Source organism: Myiozetetes cayanensis, unplaced genomic scaffold (assembly GCF_022539395.1).
Source record: "Myiozetetes cayanensis isolate MyiCay16 unplaced genomic scaffold, myiCay2020 scf1, whole genome shotgun sequence".
Classification (NCBI taxonomy): Eukaryota; Metazoa; Chordata; class Aves; order Passeriformes; family Tyrannidae; genus Myiozetetes; species Myiozetetes cayanensis.
This window is the reverse complement of record NW_026086604.1, coordinates 24,220,585-24,246,928: the sequence shown is the minus strand read 5'-3', so window position 1 is coordinate 24,246,928 and position 26,344 is coordinate 24,220,585. Positions and strand designations below refer to the sequence as shown.

General features: G+C 39.1%; 1 protein-coding gene across 2 annotated transcripts; it reads left to right on the top strand.

The window, feature by feature from the left end:
• Positions 1-3,608: 3,608 nt before the first annotated feature.
• OSGIN2 (oxidative stress induced growth inhibitor family member 2) lies at positions 3,609-23,987 on the top strand. 2 transcript variants are annotated; one of them, XM_050317500.1, is made up of 6 exons: positions 3,609-3,795; positions 6,532-6,686; positions 11,169-11,305; positions 13,259-13,450; positions 14,150-14,241; positions 16,146-23,987. In XM_050317500.1, exons 1-6 carry the CDS (start codon positions 3,752-3,754, stop codon positions 17,191-17,193), a joined length of 1,668 nt encoding a protein of 555 aa, XP_050173457.1. In that variant the 5' UTR covers positions 3,609-3,751; the 3' UTR covers positions 17,194-23,987. The 2 variants fall into 2 exon arrangements, with proteins under 2 accessions (XP_050173457.1, XP_050173466.1); XM_050317509.1 differs by lacking the exon at positions 3,609-3,795 and adding an exon at positions 5,047-5,182.
• Positions 23,988-26,344: the final 2,357 nt, after the last annotated feature.

Sequence of the window (26,344 nt, the reverse complement as noted above, 5' to 3'; positions counted from 1 at the left end):
TCATTCTTGGAAACAGAAATAGTTGCATCTTTATTTTCCAAGCAAGTATTATTTCATTAGCACTTAGTAACATCTGAAAAGAGCTGCTGAAAAGAATTTTATTCACAGGTGATGAAAAGATCCCAGGAACCTGACAGGCCTGCTCCTTTAAGCTTGTTTCATAATTGTCTTTTCTTTGTCCCTCTTCACAATTACCTTGACTTTCTGTCAGGTTCTGTTAGAGCTGCAACAGAACTTCTTGATTGAGATCCCCCATCTTTACAATTTTATTTTTTTTTAACCTGGCCAGGCAGAAAGTTGTTTTGCAGCTAGATTTCCTAGTTGCCATCTTGCTTAACAGTATTGAGCAAATAAACTCAAGCCTTCCTAATCTCTCCTGGCCTTTCTTCAGCGCCTCGTGCTTCAGGCTGAGTGCCATAGGCTTGTGGCAAACTTTGTTTGCTCATCTCAGAAAATGTTTCACTATGTTGTCACTTGCTGGGCCTTGCAGTTCATACATCTTTCAGAGTCATTTACTGTTACAGGGAACAAGTTTATTATTGAAGAGACATCTGTCCTGGGCAAGCCCCAGCACTGGGATACTGCATTATTCATCCAGACAGAGTTATCATATTCCTGTGGTGACATTTGAAGCCCTGTAGGTCTATTTTCTACTTAGTTTGCAGTGGATGGAGGCATGGGAATCTTACCAGAGCGCTGCAGTGCTTTTCCTTGTTTCCCATGCTGTATTACGAGGTGCAGGTTGCATTCAGCACACAGCTGGTGTCGTCCTTCAGTTACTCACTGATCATGTCGCTTCTATCCAAGAGGATGAAGCCCTTTTTTTCCACGCTGTGTATCATGGCTTGAGACAACAGTCCCCTGCTCTGATGCTCTCACCTTATGCAGGACTTTTAAGAATGATACAGCATCAAATACTGGTACTAAACATATTTATTTATCAGTCAGTTGACCAGGAGAAGCTACAAATACTGTTAAAAATACATTTGTGATTAACCAAAAGCTATCTGTCTAATGTATATTCCAATATCACTGGTTGAGATAATGACTTGCTGAATATTTGGGGATGAAATATTTTTAAATTCAATTAAAAAAAAAAGATAATTCTTGAACAAATGCACAATTTTATTACCTAAATTAGTATAATGAGTGTTAATGAAAGAAAGATTTTAATTAGCTATTTGGCTAGCATGATTTAAAATGTAAGGATTTGGAATATATCCTAGCAGCCAAAAACTGCCTGAATCTGTTAACAGAAATGAACCCAATAGGAAATATAAATTCCTTTAAAATGTGATTAGTGTCTGTATATGGGAGGAATGTTTGCTATCACTTGGTGTGTTTTAGTCTCTTCCCATTTTTTTCTTCCTTAGTGTTAAATAACTAATAAAAAGGTCTATCTAAAGAAAATGTATTTTATTGTGAGACATGGATTTGAAATAAATCCCAACCGAAAAACTAAGACATTTGAAAAACCCAGGCTAGAATTAAAAGGAAAAGAAAATTTTGCTTCTGGCAGAAACATATAATTAATTGTAAACCAGGACATCTATGCAGAATATCAGGATATCTACGCAGAATGTCATTTCCAGATAAGTCTCATACGTTATTTTTTCCAAACTGCCTTTTTATATCACAGACTTAAGGTCCAGTATAACCTTTTCAATTTTAAATGTAAAAGCATGCTGGGGAAAGACATGTCCCGATCATAGGTGTGGACACAGGTATGATTGTTTTTCTTCTCAAGTTTATGTCCATAAAGATAAGGGCACAAACTAATCAATAGAATCAGTATAGCTGAGGTTCTGTGTTATATTCCAGATAACCAGATTTGTTTATGGGAGGAAATAAAGGTGCTACTTTGAGCCAAATATGTCCTTAATATGTTAATTTTTAAGTCAGTGTCACCTGACACTGCCACCAAATAGCTAGTGGAACCTGGAAAACTTTTGCTTGATTATTTCCTTGAAGTGTGAGGTCCACAGACCTGGAGGTTTGTACCTGGCAGGAGGCTGTCCTGACTATGAGCAAGATATTATGTGGGGGAAAAAAAAAAATTAGATTTCCTTTCAATTTCTTTTGTAGTTTTCCATAACTCATTGTAAAGGAGAACGCAATTTGAGTAAAACAGCATGAATATTCAAGTAGCATGAGTTATCTGATCAATATACAAATTTTTCATGTAGTTTCCTGAATTGAAGGCAATATTTTGGGGGACAGAGCAAGCTAAATGCAGCTTCAGGTTGTAAATTCTGGTCTAAAGATATACGAGACCTGGTGCTGGGTATACTTGAAGAACAGTGTGTTTAACTGAATTTGTTTCATTCTTTGAAAATAGAAATTTTATGTCAATATTCTGTATTTCCTCAGTGGTACAAATCAGCTTCTGTGTTCTTTCACCTTAAGCTTTTATAGAGCACATATCTAATAAATATAATGCCATCCTTTCTCGTGGAACCAGAGCAGGGCTATTAAGCAGTAATTATTTGTTGACTACAGATATGACAGTCTGTTCAATGAACAACCTTGAGGTGAACTGGACTGTCAGCTAGCAATAGTGACTTTCAGACACTAACTCTACAGCCTTTTAAGATCCCGCTATTGTGGATTTATGGAGTAGATTCATAGAGAAGACATTTCTAATTGTCAAGTTTAACTCTGAGTGAAAGGCTGCAATTGTTTAAGAAATAGTAATAGATTTTATTGGTATTCGCCCTTATTGCTTGGTAGACTTTTAGAGAGAAAACCAGACATGAGGTTCTCACACAGCAGGCTGACTACTATGTGCAGAGTCTGAGAAAGCTGGGACTTCAGACAGTGGAAGAGAAGGGTTAGAGGGATCTTAATCCATGTGCATAAACATTTGGTGGGAGAGAATGAAGAAGAGTTCATCAGAAGATGGGAGGGAACTCAGTGGTTCTCTAGGACAGGATAAGAGTGCAAACTGAAATAGAGGAAATTCCACATGAACATAAGGAAACACGATTTCATTGCGAGGGTGGTCAAACCCCTGAGCAGGTTGCTCAGGGATATCACGAAGTCTCCAGCCTTGGACATACTCAAAACCCAAGTGGCCACACTCCTGGGCAGAGGGCTGGACTGGATGACCTCCCGAGGTCCTGCCGACTGCAGTCACTATGACCAGGGAAAGACTGGGTAAGGAATGCTTTATCCCAAATAAGAAAACCTGCAAAATATTTATAAGAAGTCACAATTTAAAACAACTAACTGATCATATATGAAGCTTTGTTCCCGAATAGGCCAAAAGGTGCACCAAAAATTTTTAACTGGCCACCGCAGGTCGGTGTAAGCCGCCTCAGGAACCGCAGGTCCCTCCCCGGCCCAAGGAGGTGTCTCCCGCCGCTGCTCCGCCTTCCCGTTCCTCCTTCCACCGCGCCAGGCCGGGGCTCCCGTCCCTCCCCGCCTTCCCGGGGGGAGGCGGCGCATCCCGCATCCTGCTGCGGGGAGCGGGCGCGCGGGGCCGCGGCGGCGCCGGGAGGAGGAAGCGGCGCTCTCCCATCCTCTGCTCTCCTCACCCAGCTCGTCCCTCCTCCCTCCCTCCCTCCCTCCCTCCGTGCCGGTGCTGGCGGCTCCTCCTCCCGCTGTGACCCGCTGCCGCCCGGGAGCGGGGCGGGCGGACGGCGCCGCGCGGGCCCCACTGTGGCGGCGGCGGCGGCCGGAGGTGGGGTAGAGGGAGCCGGGGCGCGCTGTCCCCCCGCAGCCTCATCGCTGGGCCCCGCCGGCGCTCCCCATGCCCGTGTGGTGCTGCCGCTGCTCCCTGGCCGGTCACTTCAGGTGAGGCGGCGGCGGGGAGCGGGCGGTGGGGTCGGGGCTGTCGCAGGGGAGCGGGACGGGCACGGCGGCGGGCGGGGAGCGATGCCGCGGCCTCCGCGGGGCTGCTGCGTTGCCCGGCCCCGCACGGCCCCTCCGCTGCGGGAGGGGATGGCGGCGGCGGCGGGGCCCGGGCGGGCTCGCCGTGACCTTGGGCAGCTCCGGGGGCGGCTGGGCCGGGGTCTGCCCGCGCCGCCCGGTGCGCGGCGGCACCGCCGGGGATGCCGGCCCTGATGGCACCGCGCCCCCGGGCACCTGGAAAAAACCCAGCCATCCGACGGCGTGAAATGCGCTTCCCGAAGTGTCAGCTCGAGACCGGGTTCAAATTCCGTTTATATAACGAGTTTTTCTGCTAACCGCCCATCACAGTCCGTTTCTTTTTTTTTTCTTTCCCCTAAAAGTACGTAGGGCATTCTAGGATCTTTCAAAACTGCTATCTGAAAAAGGCACCACTCAATAACCTGCATCTAATTAGTAGGTATTATCAAATAATTATTATTACCTTTTTCAAACGGGAGAAAAACTGTTATATGTATCCTGTGTTTTGACATAAAAAAGGATTCACGTTTGCACATGTTCAGAATCTAGGCGATTGACCGAATGTAATTCTCGAGGTTATTTGGTGTGACCAGCATAAGATAAACTGAGCGCTAGCGTTGGAAGTGACTCATCTTGTGCCCACTTGCGTCTCTGCAGGACTACAGTTATAGATAATTATACCCAATCCCCACCACTGCAAAGCTGTCCACCATTGAGTTTATCAAGGCTAAAACTTCTGGTACTTGGTGGCTTTCAGTGTTGTTCAGAGGTTAGGAAGATAGTGGCCCCTAACTTAAGATCTTGCTGGGTTCTGATACGATGCTCTTGCAAAGGAAAAACGTGCTCTTGACAACAGTCCTTTGCACCATAGCTGAGAAACCGCAGGTTGTATAAGGATATTTCTGTGCAAAATTACCCGTTTGGTGATTTGTGATGCACTGAGCTACACAGAAGCAACATTCTTATTGTTAAAAGATTCTTTTGTAGCCTACATCATTGTGCATATAACCACAAAAGAGGTTTTGACTTGTTTCTTTTGGTTTCATGTTCTCTCTGGCACAGCACGCATCATAAAACCACACTAAAACATGCATGCTCCCTTTAAACCTGTCTTTCAGGTACTATTGCCTGAGTTAACTCTGAACAAAGGATGGAAAACAAACTCTTCTGTCTATGCCTATCTAAAAGCGGAAGTGAAAAAATCAGTATGATAATTAGATATCCCCTCACTTTCGACTTCTCCTCCGCATCTAACTCATGCTGTTTGTATGTTAGGCGTCTTGAAGAGCTAACGTGCAGCTGTACTCAAACAGTAAGCACTTTGCAAACTTTTTTGTTGTACTGCAGGAAATACAGATACCAAGTACTTTCCAAAATAAATGCAACCTTAGAATAGCTCCCTACCCTTTTTAACACATAGCCATCAGAGAGATGTATTACAGAGTGTACTGTTGCTGTTGTTACTGTCTGTCTCTGTCTCTAGTTTACTTCAGACTTCCCCGTTGAGGAAACAGAACCTTCAGTGCCGTGGGAGGCACTTGGGAGCCTACGTGGCTTCTTGAAGGCCATGGGAATTAGATCAGTGTGTTACGATTTCAGTCCTGTGTAGAAAATAATGCCTGAAACACTAGAATAGCTTTAAGATATGCAAATTCTTAGGAAATAGATGAGTACTTTTAGTTATTAATTAAAACTGCAAAGAGAAAAATGTTTAGAACTGTTGATTTGGGTATTTTTAATTAAAAATTTGTTGCCTTTATTTGGAAGACAACTATTTTTAATTTACCTTTTATTCTAGCTAAACTGATTGTGTGTTCTTCTTCAGTGTCCTGGAAAGGATTCGGAAGAGACTCCTAAATAATGAAACAGAAAACAGTATAAAACAAGTCTTCAAAGTCTAGAAGGACATTTAGATGGTGAAAAGCTATGAGAAAAACCCAAGCAGATGTTTCTCAGAGAAAGAACTGAGAAATCTAGGAAAATGGCTAGGGATGAAAGCAGTCTGCTGCACAGGAGCTGACCTGACTGCATGGCAATCCCTTTTGTAAAGGCTTTTCCTTTAACAGTGGTAGGATGGGTTGTGTCTAGGGCTTAAAGGGATCGCTTCACAAGGATCCATCGTCACATCACCGCCAGCTTTAACCAGCCTTACTTCTCCCCGAATAGAAATTTGTTGAGGCGAAGTTCTGTGTGCGGCTCAGCCAGCGGGAAGGGACACGAATACCTCAGCAGCTCCTTCAGGATTTGGCTGGCCTTAATGTTGTTAATTGGCTAGGCGGTGTGTATCTCCTGCTTTGATAAGGATAATGAGGAATGAGTTCTACTGTGTGTGGGATCAAAATAATGCTTGTGGTTATACTTTGGCTTTGTATAAACTGCGATTAGAACTACGCATTTCTGCAGAGCCATCTGTGCCTTTTTGTTATCCTTCTGCAGACTTGGTAGGAGAAAGTGGACTTTTTAAAAAACTTCTGTTAGAAAAGCTGTGCTGAAGAGTAAAATTTTGTGGATTGGGTGAAATGTATCTGTTTTGGTCTCGATTTTGCCAGTTTCATAGCTCTTAAAGTACAACATCAAAAGCAACTTTGTTTTTGAAGAGACTGTTCTGACAACAGTTCACTGTTTCATTTTAGTTTTCTCCCATCTGTCCTTCTTAATTAGAACGTACAGCAGCACTGAAACTGAAGGACAGCTTTTGAATTCCTTTGTCCAGTATTTTGGAGACAGCCTTGGAAGGAAGATTAAAAGAATGCCTTTAATTGAAGAAACTGTTCTGCCTGGAGACTCCCTCCTTACTCTGCCTGTAGTAATAATTGGTGAGTTTTTTTCACTTCTTTAAAGATTCTCTGTCACTGCCATTGCCTTTATAGACCTGCTGCATGAAATAATTTATCATTAAATAAGTAATACTGAGCATCCTTACAGTGAGGATGTTTGTTAGAGTAATACAGTTGTTGTGATTAACAACAATAGCATAAAATTACATTAAGGGACTTCCGGGAGTATATTTAAATTCAAATTGTGCTTTGACAAGATGAGCTGCAGTATTTGGCAGCAGATATGGGAGTCTTAATGGAGTAACTGTATCGATTCTAGTGTTGATCACATAGGGTTTGATTAATGTGATATGTCTGCTTCAGGATGCATGGAGGTTGTTGATGGTACACCAGTAGAAATCTTTGGGGTCACAGGACAGTGAAAAGCTTTGTGTGAAGTGTGTGCTGTGTGTAAGTCAGGTGCTACCCTCTCATTCATTGCCTTTTTCTTTATTTTATCCATCACTAATGTCTAAATATTTCCCCATCTTTTCCAAAATGAACCCAAGTCAACTCAGCCAGTTTAAAACAATAAATTGTAGTCTTGATTAAACACTTAAAGGCTAGTACTTGTCAAATGCTGCCGAATGGCAGCATAGCAGAGGAAGCAGACTCCATAGGCACACAGCTTAATTCAGGGTGCCAGGGTGATGTGTATTGGACCAAGGTTTTTCAGCAACAGCTGGTCACTAGCTCCTTATCACCATGACTTCATGAGGGGATAAAGAAAAGATCTGGAGTAAAGAAGGTTTTCAGTAATCTAGTCCAGAGCTGTTGGGACTAGAGCAAGGACCTGCAAACAAGCAGAGATTATGGAGATTGATGTTTTCAACATAATCGTGTTCACAGTAAGCTTCCACAACTTTGAAAGCCTGATGTTTGTACAATGCCTGTTCTGGAAGCTCTCTTCATGGTATCTTAAAATAGTGGCCATGTAATAGACTTAAGTGGATGTGACAGACGTGAATCACTTGATAAGTTCTGCATCATAGTTGAAGAGCAGCGGTTTCCTGGCATTTTGTCAACCTTAGTATAGGTTTGCCATATGGTCAGTGACTCAGTTTTCACGGTTTAGGTTTGCAGATCTGCTTTATGCAAATACCTATGCTTAATGCATATTTTGTCTAGAGTGCCTTGCAAGGTGCTGACACCAAACACAGCTGCCTTGACTATCTCTTCTTGAAAAACAAACACATTGCCCCAGTGCTTTTTCACAGATATATTTGAACCACTTCGCAAGCTGATCTTCTCCACTGGCAGCCTATTGTCACTAATTCATTGTCTCACCAAAGAGCTTTCAAAGGGATGTAGAAATGATTTGATAGTGTAGTAGAAGAGAATGAAAATAGACTTGTCATGCCCCCCATATACAAACACAGTGCGTAGTGGTTTAATAACTTCTGTGCAGTACCTGTCTCTCGGGAAGAAAAGGTCCATTCCTTTTGAATGAGTTGGGATTGAAGAATTTAATGCTGGAGCTCTAAGTTTGGAGCATGTTCTATGCTATACACTTTCATCTTCTATGGTAGTTTTGGTCATTACTGTGTAAACACAGTGTTGTCACTTGTCATCCAAATAACAAGCTGTTACGATACTTGAAGTTCATTATTTACTTTAAATTTCGACACAGAATGTAAAGATGATTGCACTGTTGTTTGCTGTTGATCAGGAGAAGCTTCTTAAATGAACAGGGCCATGGAGTTTTAAGGTATCTTGATTGTATATCTAAAATTTTTATAATAGTAATACCTCTCAGCTGTAGTCAGAGTTGTTATTGGAGACACTGTGTGTAAATAAAGAACAGACTCCTTGGATGCAAATTTCTCATTTCAAAACGATTTTTTTTTGTTTTCACAAAGGATTTTCTGGGAAAACCATAGCATGTGCGTAATTGCACACCTTGCAGCTGAACCTTCATTTTTTGCGTTCTTGACAGTGTAACCTCAAGGAAATTTCTTTACCTTGGACTCAGTCTGCTCAAAGAATAGGAACTGAATTTGGATCACCTCTCTGGATGGTCCCAGGGAAGTTGCTGGGGAGCTCAGTGACAGTAATTCACCTTAACATAATCCCACCCTCAATAATTTCCTTGTCTTTTGCCAGCCTTTGTTTTTGCAACCTTTTTATCTGTTTGGTTCTTTTTCGTCTTCTCCAGTAGGAATAATCTTTAGCATGACATGCTTGGATATGGAACATATTTTTCCATTGTGGACTCACTTAGTTTACACCCCAGTAGGAAAAAAAAAAAAAGCTAGCTATGCACTTGTAAAAAGGTAGAAAATTCTTTACTGTGCACAAGTTTATAATTCTAAAAACAGTTAAGAATTTAGTCATGGGAATGCTTACGGACTATTTTTGTGATTACAGTGTTTTCATAATTTCATATGATTTTGTTATGGATAGTTTCACTGTATTGCTAAGGTTCTCTCACTTCCATCTCGTGTGGCAAGTAAGGGGTTTGCATCTGCTGTAAGCTTTAAATTCTTGAACTAAAGGATATCCAGCTGATCTTTTTGTGGGAGGGCAGAACATTGTGAGAGTAAGGAAGACCTATATCAGTCATTGGATTCTTTACTGACTTTTTTGTATATAGCAAAATAGAAATTGAAGTAGTTTGGGAAATAATGTAGGGAAGATCACCAATATTTAGACCTTCTATTACAAACTTTTGATTGAATTATCTTATAGTATCCAATGATGGAAATTGACAGCTTCCCTGGACAGTCTTTTTCCAGTGCTTTATTGGCCTTTTTAGCCATCAGCACGCTTGTAGCAAGCGTGGGTAGAACCCCTCTCAAATCTTAGTTTGCGAAGCCTAGCCATGATGATGATGATGATGATGATGATGATGGTGATGGCCTTTGCAGTACACAGGCACTGTAATGCTCTTATTTTTGGCTCCATGTTTGGATACAAAAACTAAATTGTTTGATAGGAGCCACTGTGCACTCTCACATGCTCACTTGGGTTCTAGGCCTTTGCAGAAAATGTGCTTATTGAAGATTTCTTGTAACTTAACAGTCTCAGCCTTTGAAGAACTCATCTGTAGTGAGCCCGCTTGATTTCCTTGTAGGCCATGGCTGTGACCAGTCTGTGTGCACTGCATCGTAATAAACCATGGGATATTCTGCCACTGGGACCAGATTGAGTTTAGGCTGGTGGAGGAGGAAAGAGATCCAATGTATGAAGAGAATGAACAGGGTCTCAGCAAACTGATGGGGGATTTAGGAACTGAGGAATCAGAAAAGACAGAAGAGACAGGCATTGAAGAAGTGAGATTTTTAACAGGTGATGAAAACAGTGTGTGCGAAGGTGCTGGGGAACAGGAAATGGCATGTGAACTCTTCACATCAAGAGCTGAAATGGTTGGAAGTAAGAGCTAATGTCTGACAATTGAGTGCTATAAAAAGCATGAATAAATTAGTAACTTAAGCCCAGAATTTGCATAGTGTGTGCTAAATACCTTGAGTGCCACTCTAGAAGGCAAACAAAGTATTGATGAGTGCCTCATTAGAAGAACACTGTGCTTTTCATTCAGTTAATGAGGAAGAGGAGCTACGGAATTAACAATACATAGTCAAATATTTAAATTCTCTATCATAGCACATACTTTTCTGGGTTTCCTTTTGTATAGCTTTCAATATCTGACTTTGGAACCTGAGTGTTACTTCTGTATTTGCATGTGATAAATATGGTCCCCTACTTTGTTTAATACTAGATAAATAGATAGAGATGTTTACTTTATGATAATGTTTTGGTCCTATCCATTTTATACCTTTAGTAATATTTTAAAAATAGGTGTCTAATAAAGTTGCATCAGTGCACACGTACAGATTATAAAATGCTACAAAGAGGATAAAAATGTGTGAATTGATATTATTGCTGAACAGTGAATGTGGTCTTACATGAGTATCTTGTACTTTACTATTTATCAACTGTATCTGTCTTCACTTAGCTTTTGTGTTGCTGTTTTGCCATGTCTGTAACTTCTCATCTGACTTCCAGTCTTCAGCTTTCTGCTTGTCTCTTTCTTCCCTTTATTTTGTGGCCTGAAGAGCATATGCTCTGGATTGTCTTTCTGCTCTGTGTTGTACAGTGCCTGTGGGAGTAGAGATTGTAAGATGGCCATAATGTTCAGATATCACTGTGATTGACAGGCAGACCATTATCCTTTGGGCCATTGTCACACAAGAATAATGCATTTGACATATTAAATTATGGAACTCCTTTATATGCATTTTGTTTTTGATATAAACAGTCATACATATGTTGTTCTTTGTTATCTGGAAAAGACTTTAGTCTGTTTACTTGAAAGACAGTCCTGTGTAAGGCTTTATTTTACTGCCAGGTTTATAAGATGCTTTGGCTCAGGACAGTATGGCTTTATACTACTTCAGTGTTATTTTGTTGCTGTATATTTTGTGACTTACAAACTGTATATTTCTGAAATTTTTACTAAAGCATAACTTCTTTCTTTAATAGGAAATGGACCTTCGGGAATTTGTCTTTCTTACCTGCTCTCTGGATACAGGCCATATTTGTCTCCTGAAGCTATACACCCAAACCCCATTCTACATACGAAATTAGAAGAAGCTCGACATCTTTCCATTGTTGATCAAGTAAGCTTTGGTTGCCATCTTGTCTGGCTCTTTTCCTACTGCAAGCAGGGTTATGAAACAGTGGGCTTTCTTTAATGACCCTGTTTAAAATGCTTTTGCAACTTTATTAAGCAGTGCCATAGACAAGAAAAGGCTTAATATTCTTACTCCTCAAAGAATTAGACCACAGTAAAGCTCAGTAACTGTGTGGCCTCAAAAAACTTAAGTCTCTTGACCTCTTTTTTTTCCTACTTGTAAAAGAAAGAGCAGTATATACCTTCCTTGCTGGCTTGTAACAATTTATATGTAGAGAACTGCAGATAAAAAGAACGGCTTATCCAAAAAAATTCTGCAGATTCCATTATAAAGAACCAGCCTATTTACCTAGTCACATTTGTAATGCATTAATAAGGTATTTTGTTACTCTGTTAATTGAAATATAATCAACTCATGACTATTGGATACAAACCTGTGACATGTGGGTGTTTTTGTGGTGTTTTTTGGTTTTGCAGTCTGCCCTTTGTTGTGTTTGTACTGCTTGACAAGGAGTGTCTAAAGTTACCACTTGGTCAGTGAGTGGCTGATGCAGGAATTCCACCTTTCATGTCCTGGGATGTTTTTGGGCACTGTCACCAAAGAACACATGCTGATAACATACTTCAAATACACAAAGTTCAAGTTAAAATCTTCCCAAATACTCCAATTCTTATTAAGATTTCAATTTTAGTAATGTTAGGGGCATATTATTCTCTGTAAACACTATGTATTTTTCCTTTAGGAATCGTATACGTCCTTCAGGGTTTGTGTTGTACTCACAGTTGCTTTTCTTCTGTATTTGTAACCCTTGTATACATCCAGTTTTTTGCCTGATTTGATAATAGTTAAATCTTCTCCAGTATTTTTCACTCCACTTGTCATGTTGTCATTGTTTTCTACTCATGTCACTGTACTCCTGATGGATACTGACAATGCTGTCACTAATTGTATTGCCTCCTTTGTGACTAATTTATTTGAAATACAAACATGGATTTGTGTTTGTAGGGAATAAGTAGGGGGTTGTTTAGCTTTGGATTTTGGAGAGTGTTTTTGTTTCAGTGCTGTGGTGGTTGCATTTAATGTTTACCTTAAGTCTCAATGTCTTTTTGTTTGGCAGGAGAATAAGTTGCCTAAGCTTTTGGCTACAGACCTTTAATGTACTTCATCCTCCCCTGACCCCCTGATATTTTGCCTAATTAGGAAGCTAAACTGTCCCATCTTTGTCAACAAAAATTGGCCTTACAGCCAATTCTTTCTTCAAATCTCTTCTATTCCCTCTTCAGATATTTACTATTGCATCATTAATGTTTTAGAACATGGCTTGTTAATAGATACTGACGTGAATATTTTACAAAGTTCTATAAACTTTTTTCAACATTGCCTGCTTTGTAAAATAATCCTAGTTTTAATGTTTAAAAATAATACTTATAATACCTCGATTATTTTAAAATATAGTAAAGTTAATGTTGGAACTACCTAAGAGCTGCCAAAGGCACCTTTTCTACTTGATGTTTAAAACTTTATGTTTTTAGATTCCAATTTCGCTTTATCAAAAATGGGGTCCTAAAAATTTTAGCAATTCTTTGTTAAAACCAGTCTGGTATATATAAATATAGATGTTACTAAGTTGCTCTGATCTCAAGATTTGTCCATTACTTCTTGTTCTAAAAAGAATTTCAAATACTGACTTGCCCCAGTGTTACTGGTTTATTAATATGTAATTTTTAAATGAGTGAAATGTCTTATTCAGTTACAGAAGAGCTGAATAATAGCAGTTATTCCTGAAAAGTGTTTTGATTGAATCTCTACATTAAATACTTTACTTAAGATGCAGCTTGGATTAGTTGTGCTTTCTATTTCAATTCAACTTCTGTATGCTAGAACAGCATGATGAAGAGTAAAAGTTGCATGAACATGTCACGTTTTTCCATACTCCAGGATCTGGAGTACCTGTCTGAAGGGCTCGAGGGACGCTCTTCAAACCCGGTTGCTGTGCTTTTTGACACGTTGCTTCATCCCGATGCTGACTTTGGGTATGACTACCCGCCTGTTCTGCACTGGAAGCTGGAACAACATAATTATATTCCCCATATAGTGCTTGGTAAAGGACCACCTGGGGGGGCTTGGCATGTGAGTAAAAATTTCATTTCACTTCTGGGGTAACTTGATAACTTTGTGGTTTGGGATTTTTTTTTACTATCTATTTTTTTTTTTTTACTATCTATTTTTTTTTTACTGTCTTTTACTTTCTGTTCTAGATGGTAATGCCATTCAGCTGTGTAATACCATTCAGCTGATGGTAATGCCATTCAGCTGCTTGTATACCAAAGTTCAAATACGTTGTGGAAATAAGAAAGGAAGGAAAAAAATTGTCCTTTATTTGGGCATATAACTGCAGTCTTATATTATTGTGTTTTTTACTAGTTTAAATTTATTGAATTATAAAATTGTAATAAAGAGTATTTTCTCTAACCTTTATTCTCTTGTCTGCATTGTTCCCAGATGATTTTATATAAAATCTTGATGTCTTTATGTGCTTCTGGTTTCATGTTTTTCTTCCTCTTTTGTATTTTAAATAACTTGCTTTTAGTTTCCCTTTCACATGCTATTTCTTTCTTCTCTATTACCTCATGTAGTTGCTCATTAAAACAGTATCTAACTGTAACACAAAAGTAGTTCATCAATGCTTCATGTAATGTCCTGGTTTTCTGTTGTGTTCTGGTATTTTATTGCTCTAAATGAGTACAGTGAGAAGAACTTTTTTGGTTTTTACATAAATATATGCATTTTAAATGTGTCTGGTCACGCATCCTCATTTTTTCACCACAGTCCATGGAAGGCTCTATGCTAACCATCAGTTTTGGAGACTGGATGGAATTGCCTGGCCTCAGCTTTAAGGAGTGGGCAGCTAGCAAACGCAGGTAGGGATATTGCTTCATCTGTTTGGGAATCCTCGCTGCTATAAAAATCCAGATAACATTATTTGAAGAACTGGAAAACATTCAGACTTCACTGTTCACAGGAGGACTTCTTGTTTTGTTTATTGAATTGCCTCATGGCACTGGAAATTCTTCTGGTGGTGTGTACTTTGATGGGAAAAAACTGGACAATGGTCAGGCAGAGTAATTGCTTGTGAGTGCACTGAAAGCATACATACTAGCAGCAGTTCACAAAGAGGCACTGTTACTGAAAGCAGTTCTGATCAGAGTTGAGGGAAGATGGAGGAAGGAATTTCATATCTGCAGAAGTATTGGAAGTTTCTCTTTCAACACAGATGCAACAAGTGGCTATGCACACTGGCTTTCTTGTAATTCAGGAAGTTGTAAGTTTCAGTATTTGCTTTTACAGGCAAAGCTGCAGCATCTGAATGTTATGTATTAATTTTAAGATCATAATTCAGTATTTCACAGTGTTATTTTCTGGTAGTAAGTTTCTTGAAAAAAATTAAAAGAAAAATTACTTTGGTTATACAGTTTGTAAAGGTCTGTGTCAGCAAATGAACACTACGTAAGCTTTTTCTAAAGTTTTAATTTTTCTGACTTTGTTCTGTAAAAATAAATTTTTCTTGTAGCATGTATGGGAAAAGAAGTAGATTTACTTAGGCATATGTCTTTAAGGGCAGACTGTTACTCATTTCAGAACAGCTAGTTACAGTGAAGAAACTGTACCTTTGTTCTTTAATTGTTTTCTTAGATAACCAAGTAATCTTGCCTCCTAACTAACTGAAATCCCATAAGATGCTTATTATCAGAAGCTAATTTGTTTATATTTTATGGTTTTTGACAGTGCTAAAACCAGAAATGCTGACCTGTTATACTACAGTTAAACATATTTAAAAGAATTGATGCTGGTGAGAATTTCTAGTCATGTAGTATCCTAAGTTTCTTTGTAGGAGATGTCACACTGTCACGTTATCCTCTTCAATAAATACCTCACAAGAGTTTTCACAGTAGTAACCTGAGCATTTGAAAGTATATATGCTATATCTTGTTAAACTATGAGAATTGAGTACTTATAAATAAGATTAAGTGTGACAATCCTGATGTTCACTGTTGTTTACTTTTTCTTCCTAGAGCTTACTTCTAAAGAAGCATCAAAAATTCATGCACCTGTTCCAAATAATTATACTGTCAGCTTATTTTTCTATAAATGAGAATGCAACAAACATGAGAAAAGCATAGATGAAATACCAGGGTTGCAGTGCAAAAACGTTTTTTTTACTGGACACTTCAACATCACAGTCCTGTTTGTATTGTTGCAGTAACACTCTGAGCCATACTTGCTTTATTCATTCATGTGATATGGAACTACTTCATTTGATACTTAGTGACCTTAGCAAAGGAGAGGTCTTTTGCAAACTATAATGAAAAATACTTGGCTCCAGTGAGATACTGAATGTAGAGTTTCAAAATTAGCACTTAACTATGATATTTAATTAATTACATCATAAGTAAGTGTATTCTCACTGAGTGCAGGTTCAGCCAATATTGTATTGTTGATAGCTGTGATGTTAAAATGTCTTTGTAAAACATTTCCATATGGAGCAACCACGATACTGCAGAGCTTTGTTATACCTGATTTGTTAATCACCACAGCACTTTATATTGTATAAAGACTTATAACTATATAAAAAAACACTACCTTGTGTTGTATAACAGGAATGAAGAGAACAAATAAATGCATTTAAAGATACTGAACTCAGTGTCAGTTACACTGAGCAGATTCAATCCTCATAAATTTGACTTGTCTTGTGGCGTGTCATATATGATATTCAGATTACCAGTAAGGTCAGTCTATTAACTGGAACCATTCAATTTTGTTTCAGAAATATAAAGAGTGATCGAGTAATGCCAGAGGAAATAGCTTGTTATTATAAGCACTATGTTAAAGTCATGGGCCTCCAAAAGAATTTCAGAGACAACGTTTACATAACATCAGTATCCAGACTTTACCGAGGAAAGGATGACGAAGATAGAAGTCAACGAAATGAAGATATTTCAACGCAGCATTTGGAAATGGACGATGGACAGAAATCACTTATAAAGAGAAACTGGGAAGTCAGAGGTTATCAGCGAGCAACAGATGGTTCTCATGTGCCCTTCTGCCTCTTTGCTGAGAATGTGGCTCTTGCCACAGGAACCTTTGATTCTCCTGGCCGATTACAGGTTGAAGGAGAAGACTTCCCTTTTGTCCTCCATTCCATGTCTGACTTCGGAGCTGCAATCAGCAAAGGAAAGTTACGTGGAAAGGCGGACCCTGTGTTAATTGTGGGTGCTGGACTTACAGCAGCTGATGCAGTACTCTGTGCCTATAACAACAACATCCCAGTAATCCATGTGTTTCGTAGAAGAGTTACCGATACAAGCCTAATTTTCAAACAGTTACCTAAAAAGCTTTACCCTGAATACCACAAGGTCTATCATATGATGTGTACTCAGTCCCATACTGTGGACTCTAACCAACATTCTGCTTACACTAGTTTCCCTGAACACAATGTACTTTCCTTCAAGCCTGAAATGAAATGTGTTCTTCAGAGTGCCTCTGGACTGAAGAAAATTTTGAAGTTTTCTGTAGCCTTAGTTCTGATAGGTTCTCACCCTAATCTTTTCTTTCTAAAGGACCAAGGACGTAGCATAGGTCATCACTCTAACCAGCCCATCACATGCAAGGGGAATCCTATAGAGATTGATCCATACACTTACGAATGCACTAAAGAAGCCAACCTCTTTGCTCTAGGTCCTCTGGTGGGAGACAACTTTGTACGGTTTTTAAAAGGAGGTGCACTGGGCATTGCACGATGCTTGGCAATAAGGCAAAAGAAGAAACATGAATTGATTGAAAGTGGGGATGGAGGAGGTGATGGGGTACCATAAATGACACATTAGAAACTTTCACATCCAGGATTACAGATGTAGTCTAACAGAACACTCACTGGCAGCGAAAGTTGATAGCAGTCACATTTCTGTTGTGTACAAGTAACCTGTGCTTGTATTGCTTGGTAAAGGATGCTGATACTACAATACTTCACCCTTTCAAAATAGAAAAACTTGGTCTGCTTTTCAACTTACTTCAACTGGAATTACTTCCAGATAAACAGAAAATGAGACTAGACTAACTTATATTGACCTGCCTGTCATCTCTTGCTCAGCTAAAAGAGCAGACTTCCTCTGGGAAAAGCAATGCCTATGAGAATGGCTTTACATTTTAGTGTCCAGTGTGACAAAAGTACTCTTACCATGAAATTAAAGTAACTTCTAAAAGCAGAAAGCTTGCTTAGTACAAGGTGATTCTTGGTCCCAAAGCAAATTTGGAGCCTTCTGCTTGAAACAAGGATTCTGGTTATTTGCCACAGTAATACTTGGAATGAGCACTTAGTGAAATGGTTTCTACTGTAAGCAAGTATTCCTCAACAGTTATAAATTATCCTGATAATTGGAATAAAAGAATAAGCATTCCCATTTAATATTTAACACTGATTTGACACAATCCATTAATGTTTCTTCACACTATGCCTAGAGTTGGTGAGTGCACAAAGACTGCCATGACATGTTCCCCTACAGTGATATGTACATTTCTGAGAATACACATTAACAGAAACAATAATAAAGTACTGATGTAAGTGCTCTTATTACAGTGTCAATATAGTGAATATCTAGTGTACTATCAAAAGTTAAGTACATGAGAAAACTAAAGATTTTTTTGCTTCCTAGCTCAGGAAGACTGAAGGGATCACTTGGCTGATGAAGGTGGGGTGGGTGATAGATACTCTCATCTCTTGTTTGACCAAGGATTGGGGTTTTTTCTCTTTCTTTTTTTTTTTTGCTAAAGCAGCATATAATTGTAAAATATTTTAGCCTGCAGTTTTTCAAAACTTAAAAAAGGGTTATTATCTCACAACCAGCTAAAAAATAAACCAAACTCAAAACAAATGTGCCATAGTTTCTTTAAATCTTAGAGCTTGTCATAAAGGCAGAGACAACTTGTACCTACCTCTGAATCCAAGTTTAACCTTTATGCTCCATAATGTAAAACTTAGATTTCATTTGCTGAGTTTTAGAGTATTTAGTTTATCTAAACACGCTCAACCATAGAGAGGTTAAGCCAACAGCTAGTTAGAAAAGTGAACTTCCAGAATTCTCAACAGACAACAGTGATTGAGTTTAACTGATTTATTACATTTTAATTCAGGTCCAGTGTGATGGAATAGATGTGGTTTTTTCTGTTTGGGGCTTTTTTGTCTTAAAGAATGTCATGTTAGTTTAAGGTGTTGTGTTTGCATGATTACAAATCTTCATATTAGAGCCTGGACAGATTTAAGAAAGGAAATTAGGCTTAGGCTTTGTGAAACTGCTAGTGCTTGCTGGTTTCCCAGCTGTCTTAACTTTCGTAAGTTGTATATACCTGTATTCAATACATGCCTGCTTTCTGTGCCTACGGAATGACAGGGTTCTGTGCCTACTGCAGGCCCTTATGCATCTGAGTAACTTACTCAGACTTTGGACATAGAAATTGAAAAGGTAAAGTATGCAAGGATTAAAATTACTTATTTTCAGTGAAGTCCAAAGTAATTTATGACATGATGCTACTAATAATAATTTTAATTTAAAGCCACTTAATAGCATTAAAATAAACACAAAGGAACATTTCTATCAATTTCTGCATTGCCCACATGGTTGGGTTTAATCATGCATTGTCAATACTAGTTGTGATACTTTTTTATACTGATATTTTAGCTGGTTTTAATTATGCTAAATTCTAGGCTTATTTTCTCCATAATTCAATTGAGATTCTGTAATTTGCCTTCTTTGGCAGAAACTGTATATAGAAACCTATTTTAAACCTGTGATATCTAATAATTTTAACTGAGAATTGGTTACAAGTGCAAAATACTTGATTACAGAACTTTATTGCAGTTATTGGGACTACATCTGCACTGTGATTAAATTCCTTCAGTTTTGTGTCAATATAAATGTCCAAATACAACATATACTGTGATGTTACTGCTTCTTCCTTTGTCATGAGACATGTAGAATGCCAGCAAAACAAAGGAAGAATTTACTTAAACAATTATTTTGCAAAAAGGGGAAGAAAGCTTCAAATAGCCTGATTTCTGGCTGCAGCTGCGAACAAGCTGTGTGTGTTGTAGTGGCAAATTTGTAGCAGAGATCTGTGACCTATTATTACAGATTATTATCTTTCACTGCAGTCTTACAGCATCTTGAGGTTTAACTGCCTTTTTCTTTTTATCGGTCTTAGTATTTTTGAGATAAAAAGTTGCATGTGAGATTGCTTAGGTGGGCAGAGACATTTTCTCAGTGTTCATGTTTATTAAGCCATTATAAAGCTACTTTTCTCAACCAAAGCTTTACTAAAAGATCATCCTCTTTCTTCTAGGAATTCCTAGATTTAAAGTTGTAGCCAGATTTCTCACTTTTGTGTTTTTGATTTTGAGAGAAATTTGTGTCTTTCTCCTCTTTAGTATTTTGAGGGACTAAGAGATGCAAAATTTCAAGCTTTGCCTTAAGACAGTTTTGCCTAAAGCGCTGCATTTATTGTGAATTAGATGTTGGCACTAAGTAATTGTCTTTGGGGAAACACCTTGTTTCTCCAATTTAAAAAAATCCACCACCAACATTTGAACTTTCCCTGTTATAGCAGTTCCCAGAAGGGAGATGATTGCTTCTTTCAGCTCTTCTTTCAGTGAGAAAGATAAGCTTTTAAACATCATGGATTTTAAAAGGATGCTTCCTACTTAAGCTTTATTAATAAAATACAGATAGGAAGAATACAATTTAATTTGAATTTAGAGAATTTGTAAAGGTGTCTTAACCCATACTGTGTATTTGCTAATAGGCTAGTGGAAAAACATCTCTTACATTTGGATTTGGTTCTTAATGCTGTGACTGTGTTTGATAGTTAAATTATTGCTAAGATTATTTTAAGTAGTACCCAGTTGTTGAACTGGGACTAAGATTTGTCATAGTAAATTTCCTTAACAATCTGACTCTTTTCTGGTGCCTCTTCAGATTGATTTCTGCTTAAAACATTTTCCAGGAAGGAGTAAGGCTAAGTTTCACTTGGATGAGTAAACACAGAAATCCTTTCTGCAACTAATGCAGAGAGGGGTGACAGTAACACCAGATTTTTCTCTCAGGAAAATGCATTGCTTTGGACTAGCAGCAGCCTGGGCTGGCCAGTGAATGCATGGAACTTGTATGGCTATACACCGAGTAAGGGACACCAAAGGGCATCCCACAGCTCTAGGTCCCTAGTCCTCAGCTCCTTTGTTGGAGGAGGTGGCTGTAACTTCCTTCTCTCACAGCTCAAGAACTGTGAAAAAGAAGGTTAGAGCTAGAAATGCAGAGTACTTACTCTCAGAGATGGAGGAAATCAAATTAAGACCCAAACTTAAGAGGTAGGCCTGAGATGCGTATCCAGTTAAAAGAAAAGGCCACTTTTAGGCCAGCTGCTCTTGAGAAAGAATGAAAGGGTGTAAAATTTGCAAACTGCTAGTGAGTATTCACAGATGACAAGCAACGATGAATGAGGAATGATGGGAGGAAAGCTGCAAAGAAGCTGTGCAATCTGTAGACGTAGGGGTGTTGAAGTGTGTCCACAAAGTGCAGCTTTGACAGGCCAGTGGTGTCCCATCCTCCTGGGTGAGGATCTGTGCACTGTGACTGCAGAGCTCTGCACCACAGCTGGTCATCCTACATGTTGCCATATATGTTTAACTGGCTGTTAACTGAAGTGCACTGAAGCAATTCTATTTGCTCACTGAGCTGTAGGACTGATCAGTAAGGTGGTGTGCCAAGAGATGAGGCTTTGTTGCTCTGCTACCATATTTTCTACCCTCTGAGAAAGCAAGAAGGTATCTTAACATAATAACGGGATCTGGACTGTACAGTGCTCCCAAACATTCCTAAACGGCAAGAGGTAATACACGTATGCCTTAAACTCAATTCCATTATTGTCTATGTAGTAATGATTTAATTCTAAGTAAGTTATGGAACAAAAAAATGCTAAAAGGTTTATACTGGTACATTTTAATTTAGAGAATATTTTAGAGTCTTACAAGAACAATGTTCTGTCATCATTTTCCATTCCTATTTTAAGGTGAGAGCAAGTTGGGAGCACTCAAATGATGTGAGAGCTTTTTGTACAGACAATTCCCCCATCTCCCCTTGCCCAACGTGAAAGAAAAGTCATGCTTTGTTTTAAATAACCAAAGTTGTTGATTCCATTTAGCAGAAACAATTGAAATTAAAACATCTTTGACAAAGAATGGAAGGCTTTTGTGACATTAGGGGTAAAAATTTGAAGTGAGAATGTTGAATTATAAACAGCTCTTTTTCTGCAAAAGAATGTATTTTGGGGAATATGTTACACTTAGCTGTTTCACTTCATTTCTGAAGCCTGAATTACACACAGAATTGTGCAGTCAAGGATGAATTTGGTGTAAGGAACAAGGATTATGGGGGAAAAATAATTTATAGTATAATTTAGTAGTCACAGTGAAGCTAAGCACTGTTTTAGAAATGGCTTTGTCCTTGTAGACACTGGAACATTTAATCTCAAGCAAACCTTGACCTTGAGTTCACATTACACCTGTCTGCATATTAGCTCATTTTATAACTAACAATTTTGTACTTTCAGGGCATATTAAGCCAACTCTTAAAACTTAGTGGTCAAGAGAAATTTATTTTGTTCTGGAGAAATTTATTCTAATTTGCACTTTCCTCCTCCATCTCTTTATTCTGAGATCACTGGCAACGTCTAAGTACCAGCCTACGCTGCCTACAGTGGATGCTTCAATAAACTAAAATTCAGCTTCATGTTTCTGGACACCCCCTAGAGAATTACATGCCAGCATAAAGAAAATTAACAGCTAGGTTTGCTATATATTCACAGATTATTACAGCATCCTGGCATTTTTGGGTTCTTTTTAAACTATGAATATAAAGAAAAAAATAGTTGTCCACAAAGAACAAAGCTAGAGACAAGATGATGGAAGAGGTTTGATACAGTTCCAAGGATACTCTGAGGAGAGGGAAATGGTTGATTTCTCATCAGTTTGGATGCTAGGACCAGCTTCTATGTGAATGCCAAGTTACTGCTGTTCATGAACTGATCTTGCTACCTTACATCTCCCTGGTTCCATTTACAGTGTTAATACTGTGATGTTGCCTGTTTCTCTGTTAGTGCTGTTAGCTCTGTTAGTGCTGGTTGTGGAATTCCAGTTCTAAATTACATAAAGGCTTATATTCATCTGCCTATATGTTTGTTCAACACACAATGCATCTAGGCTTGGAAATACCATGTAAAAGTCATTTGTGTGTGTGTCAGTGCTTCAGTTTTCTGCTTTTGCTGGAGTGTGCTTGGGTCATACTATTTTTTTTTTTTTTAAGATGAGCAGTGTAAATGTGTACAGAACTTTTGCTGTCAGTGGCAAGGATCTTGTGAGCAAAATCTCAGCTTTGATTAGACAGGAAACATTCCTGAGGTTTGCATGCTTTAAGCTTGTTTTATCTTCATATGTGACAACTAATGGTTGGATGGTGGCAAAATATTAAAACAGTTTCACCTAGAAGTCAATTATTTTGGTTTTGAGAACTGGGGAACTAGTAAGTTAGAGGAAAGAACAAACTGGGGAGGAAGAGGCATTCATAAAGCTGCAGTGTTCAGGAAGAGGGAGAAGGCATTGGTTTGCATGGAGCTCCTGCTGTAGCCAAGGACAGATTCCAGCAGCCAAGGCTGTGGCAGAGTTGTATGGACAGAGCGCTAAAGGAAGTGGAAGGGAAAGTTGCTAAGTAGGGAGATCTGATATTGTGTAGCATTTTTGTAATTATCTCACTGGAATATGGTGATGGCTGTCAAAGATTTTAAGAGGAAGAAGAGGAATAATGGTAAGGAATATGGTTCATGTTTTACCACATTTGGCTTGAGTTCTAAGGAGATACCAGAACAACCAGAGCACAGTCAGAATTAGTGAATCAAACACCAGATGTGGCCAAATGTGACTAAGGATCAATACAAGAAATGGAACAGAGCAAGTGGAGAAGGCGCAAAACTCCCTCCAGTTTTATGAGAGAGGGAGAAAGACAGGAAAAATAAGGACCGAGAAATCACTTGCATAATATGGACTGGAGAGAGAGGTGCGAGAGGGTTGGAATAAAGCCTCTCAGACACATCAGGAATGAAGATAATGAAGGGAGCTTAGCACTTCAGAGGAAGTTGAGTGGAGGTCAGTGGATGGAGGAGACTGAAGCAAACACATTCCACATATGGGAACTGGTACAATGACCCAGGAGGGGCCAGCCCTGCTGCACCAACACCACCATAGGGACTACAGGTAGGAGAAAAAGGGCCAGACTCACATGTGGACACAAACAGAAATCAGACCTCAACAGTAAGAATATCGTGGTAGTCTTGCCATAAAAAGGCAGTGGCTTCCCCAACTGATGTAGGAAAGATGAGAAGTCAGCTGAAAGTAGTGTGAGTTAAGCTGAAAATTAAGCATGTTGTTCTTGCAGGGATACAGCACCCATCCTTGGTTTTAGTGGTACATGGAGTAATTCAATCTGCTTTAAACTGTTTTCATCAGCTAAGCTGCTGAATACAAGACTGTATTTTAAGAGCCTTGCTAATAAAAAGTATATTTAGTTTATGTATTGTGTGCATCTCTCCTTCCTGTCAGCAGCGGGAACAAAGATAATAAATGTTTTAAAAAGCCAAACCAAACCAACCCTCAAACTGCGTTACACACAAAAATGCAAGAAACAAGATCTGAAGATAAGTTTCTGCTCAGATGTATTTTTAGGTGAAGAGCATAATTTTGACAAAAAGGTGAGTATGCTTGCAGACTGTGGTTTGTGGCAGATGACAGAAACCTTAGATACTGTCTCTGAGTTACTGAACTTTTTTTAACCTAAAGAAAATCAACGCCACACAAGTTCTCTCTGAAAACTGAACTGGCTGTTGAAACCACAGGGTACAAGCTCCACAGAGTGAAAATGGAGCATACAGCAAAACTGAATTGCAGAACACAAAGTTGATTGCCCTTGCATGTGCTCACAGCTTTTGCTTTACCTATAAAACTGTATCTCAATGTATGAGTTTTCCCACTTTCCTTTTTCTGCTTCTATGCTTCTATGATCTGCTCCCTGCTGCAGGGGAGCATGTGAGTGGCTGCACGGAGCTTGGCTGCCTACTGGGGTTAGCCCACAACAGGATGTTTTATAAAATAAAGGAAACATTAGGTTAAGTTAGTGCAGTATCTCCAGGGGTAAGACAAATACGGATGTGATTTATTGGATGTTCGGTCTCCCAAGACTTTGATCATGTAATCATGATCCTTTAATCATCATCATCTACCTCAGAAACTTCAGTAACAGCCCAAACCAGGAAGCCAAGCAGCATGTTTCCTCTAATGTCTTGACCTGAAAATTGTGACAAAAGTAACTTAAAATGGAAGACAGAATTCAGAATTATGAGTAGGACCTGAATTTGGAGTTACAATTCAAACCATAGCTATGGGGTAGAGGATTCCAAGATTAAAGTTTTTTTGATGCAAGCATAACTTCACGTTGAAATAGCAGAAGGCTCAGGTGTACTAATGTATAAGCTTCTCTCAACCAGACAGAAGCTGCAACTGGATTACAAACCTATGACCTATTAGGCACCCTCAAGTCACACCCAAAACAGGAACATAACCTGGGTGTACCTTTACCCAAGTGCTGATCCCAGGCTCTTTTTTTCTCAGCACTACAGTGCAAATCCCCACAATTCCCTTCTCTCTAGAGAGCACACAGCTGCCTGTGAAAGACTGCAAAGAAACCTGATGTTGGAAATGTTGATACAGAGAAGACATCTCAAACAAGATCTATGAAGAAATCTATAAAGAAAAGGGTTTGTGGATGCTCCCCATCACATGGTGGGATGAGTCCATCAATCCTGGGACACAGAGTCACAGAATATTTGAATTGGAGGGGACCCCAAAGGATCATCAAGTCCAACTCTTAAATAACTAAAACAAACAAAACATCTAAATTCAGCTGTCTGGGGAACTGTATTTGAAGACTGCTAAATCACAAAAAGTGAACAGAAGAGTGCTCTCAGCTATGCCACTAGTGTTGGTTGAACCCTAGCTGACTGCAGGTCTGAGTAGCAAAGGACTTGGCCTTTACTTTCTTGTAAAAGGCCCCTGTACATTGTATGTTTTGTCATTTCACCTTAGAAATTCTCAAGTTCTGTTTTTTGCAACTGCAAACACAACCTTTCTGAAGAATCTTGTCCACTGATACTTAGTCACAATAATGAAAAACCTCAGCGGTCTACATGAGCTGCTCTGTTGGACCAGTGGGTCTTCAACCTGTGACAGTAGAAAAACTCACCTGAGGGTGCAACAAACTGCAGTCAGTCATCTTCTCAGTAAGAATTTCAACTGCTTAAGAACAGTCTTTTTAAAGATATTTAGTGGGCAAGATCTGATGTGCCCTGAGGCAAATTACAATACCAAAACACTGTTGTGGCTGCTGGTTAACTCAGCAGTATTGGTGACACAACAGAGCACCTTCAAACAGCTCTGCTCATCTCGCTTGCGTGCTCCGAGCTCTCGGCAGAGGAAGTAGTTTTGTTTGTGTGTACTTAAATTCAGTTACATCAAACAGATTACTTCCTCACATGAAGAAGGAGACCCCACTGTCCTGCCTCTTGAAATGGATGCAATGGAGCTACTGTTGATTTTTATCTGTATGTGATCGCTTCATACAGCTGAGCAGAAGTCTGGAAGGGTTTCCTCACTGTACTTCTCTCAAATTGCAAACTCTCAGGTCATTAAAATGAGCTCTCATAACCCAAGAATGTGTAGATGTTTTGAAGGTCACCATTTCCATACAGTGATTGCAAAAAGTAAAGACACAAGAGAAAGAAATGGGTCAAATAATTTAAAGTGGAGTGCAACAGCTCTTTAAGACTTTCTCTGGCTTGGAAGTAGGTTTTAACAAATGAACATTCACACACAGA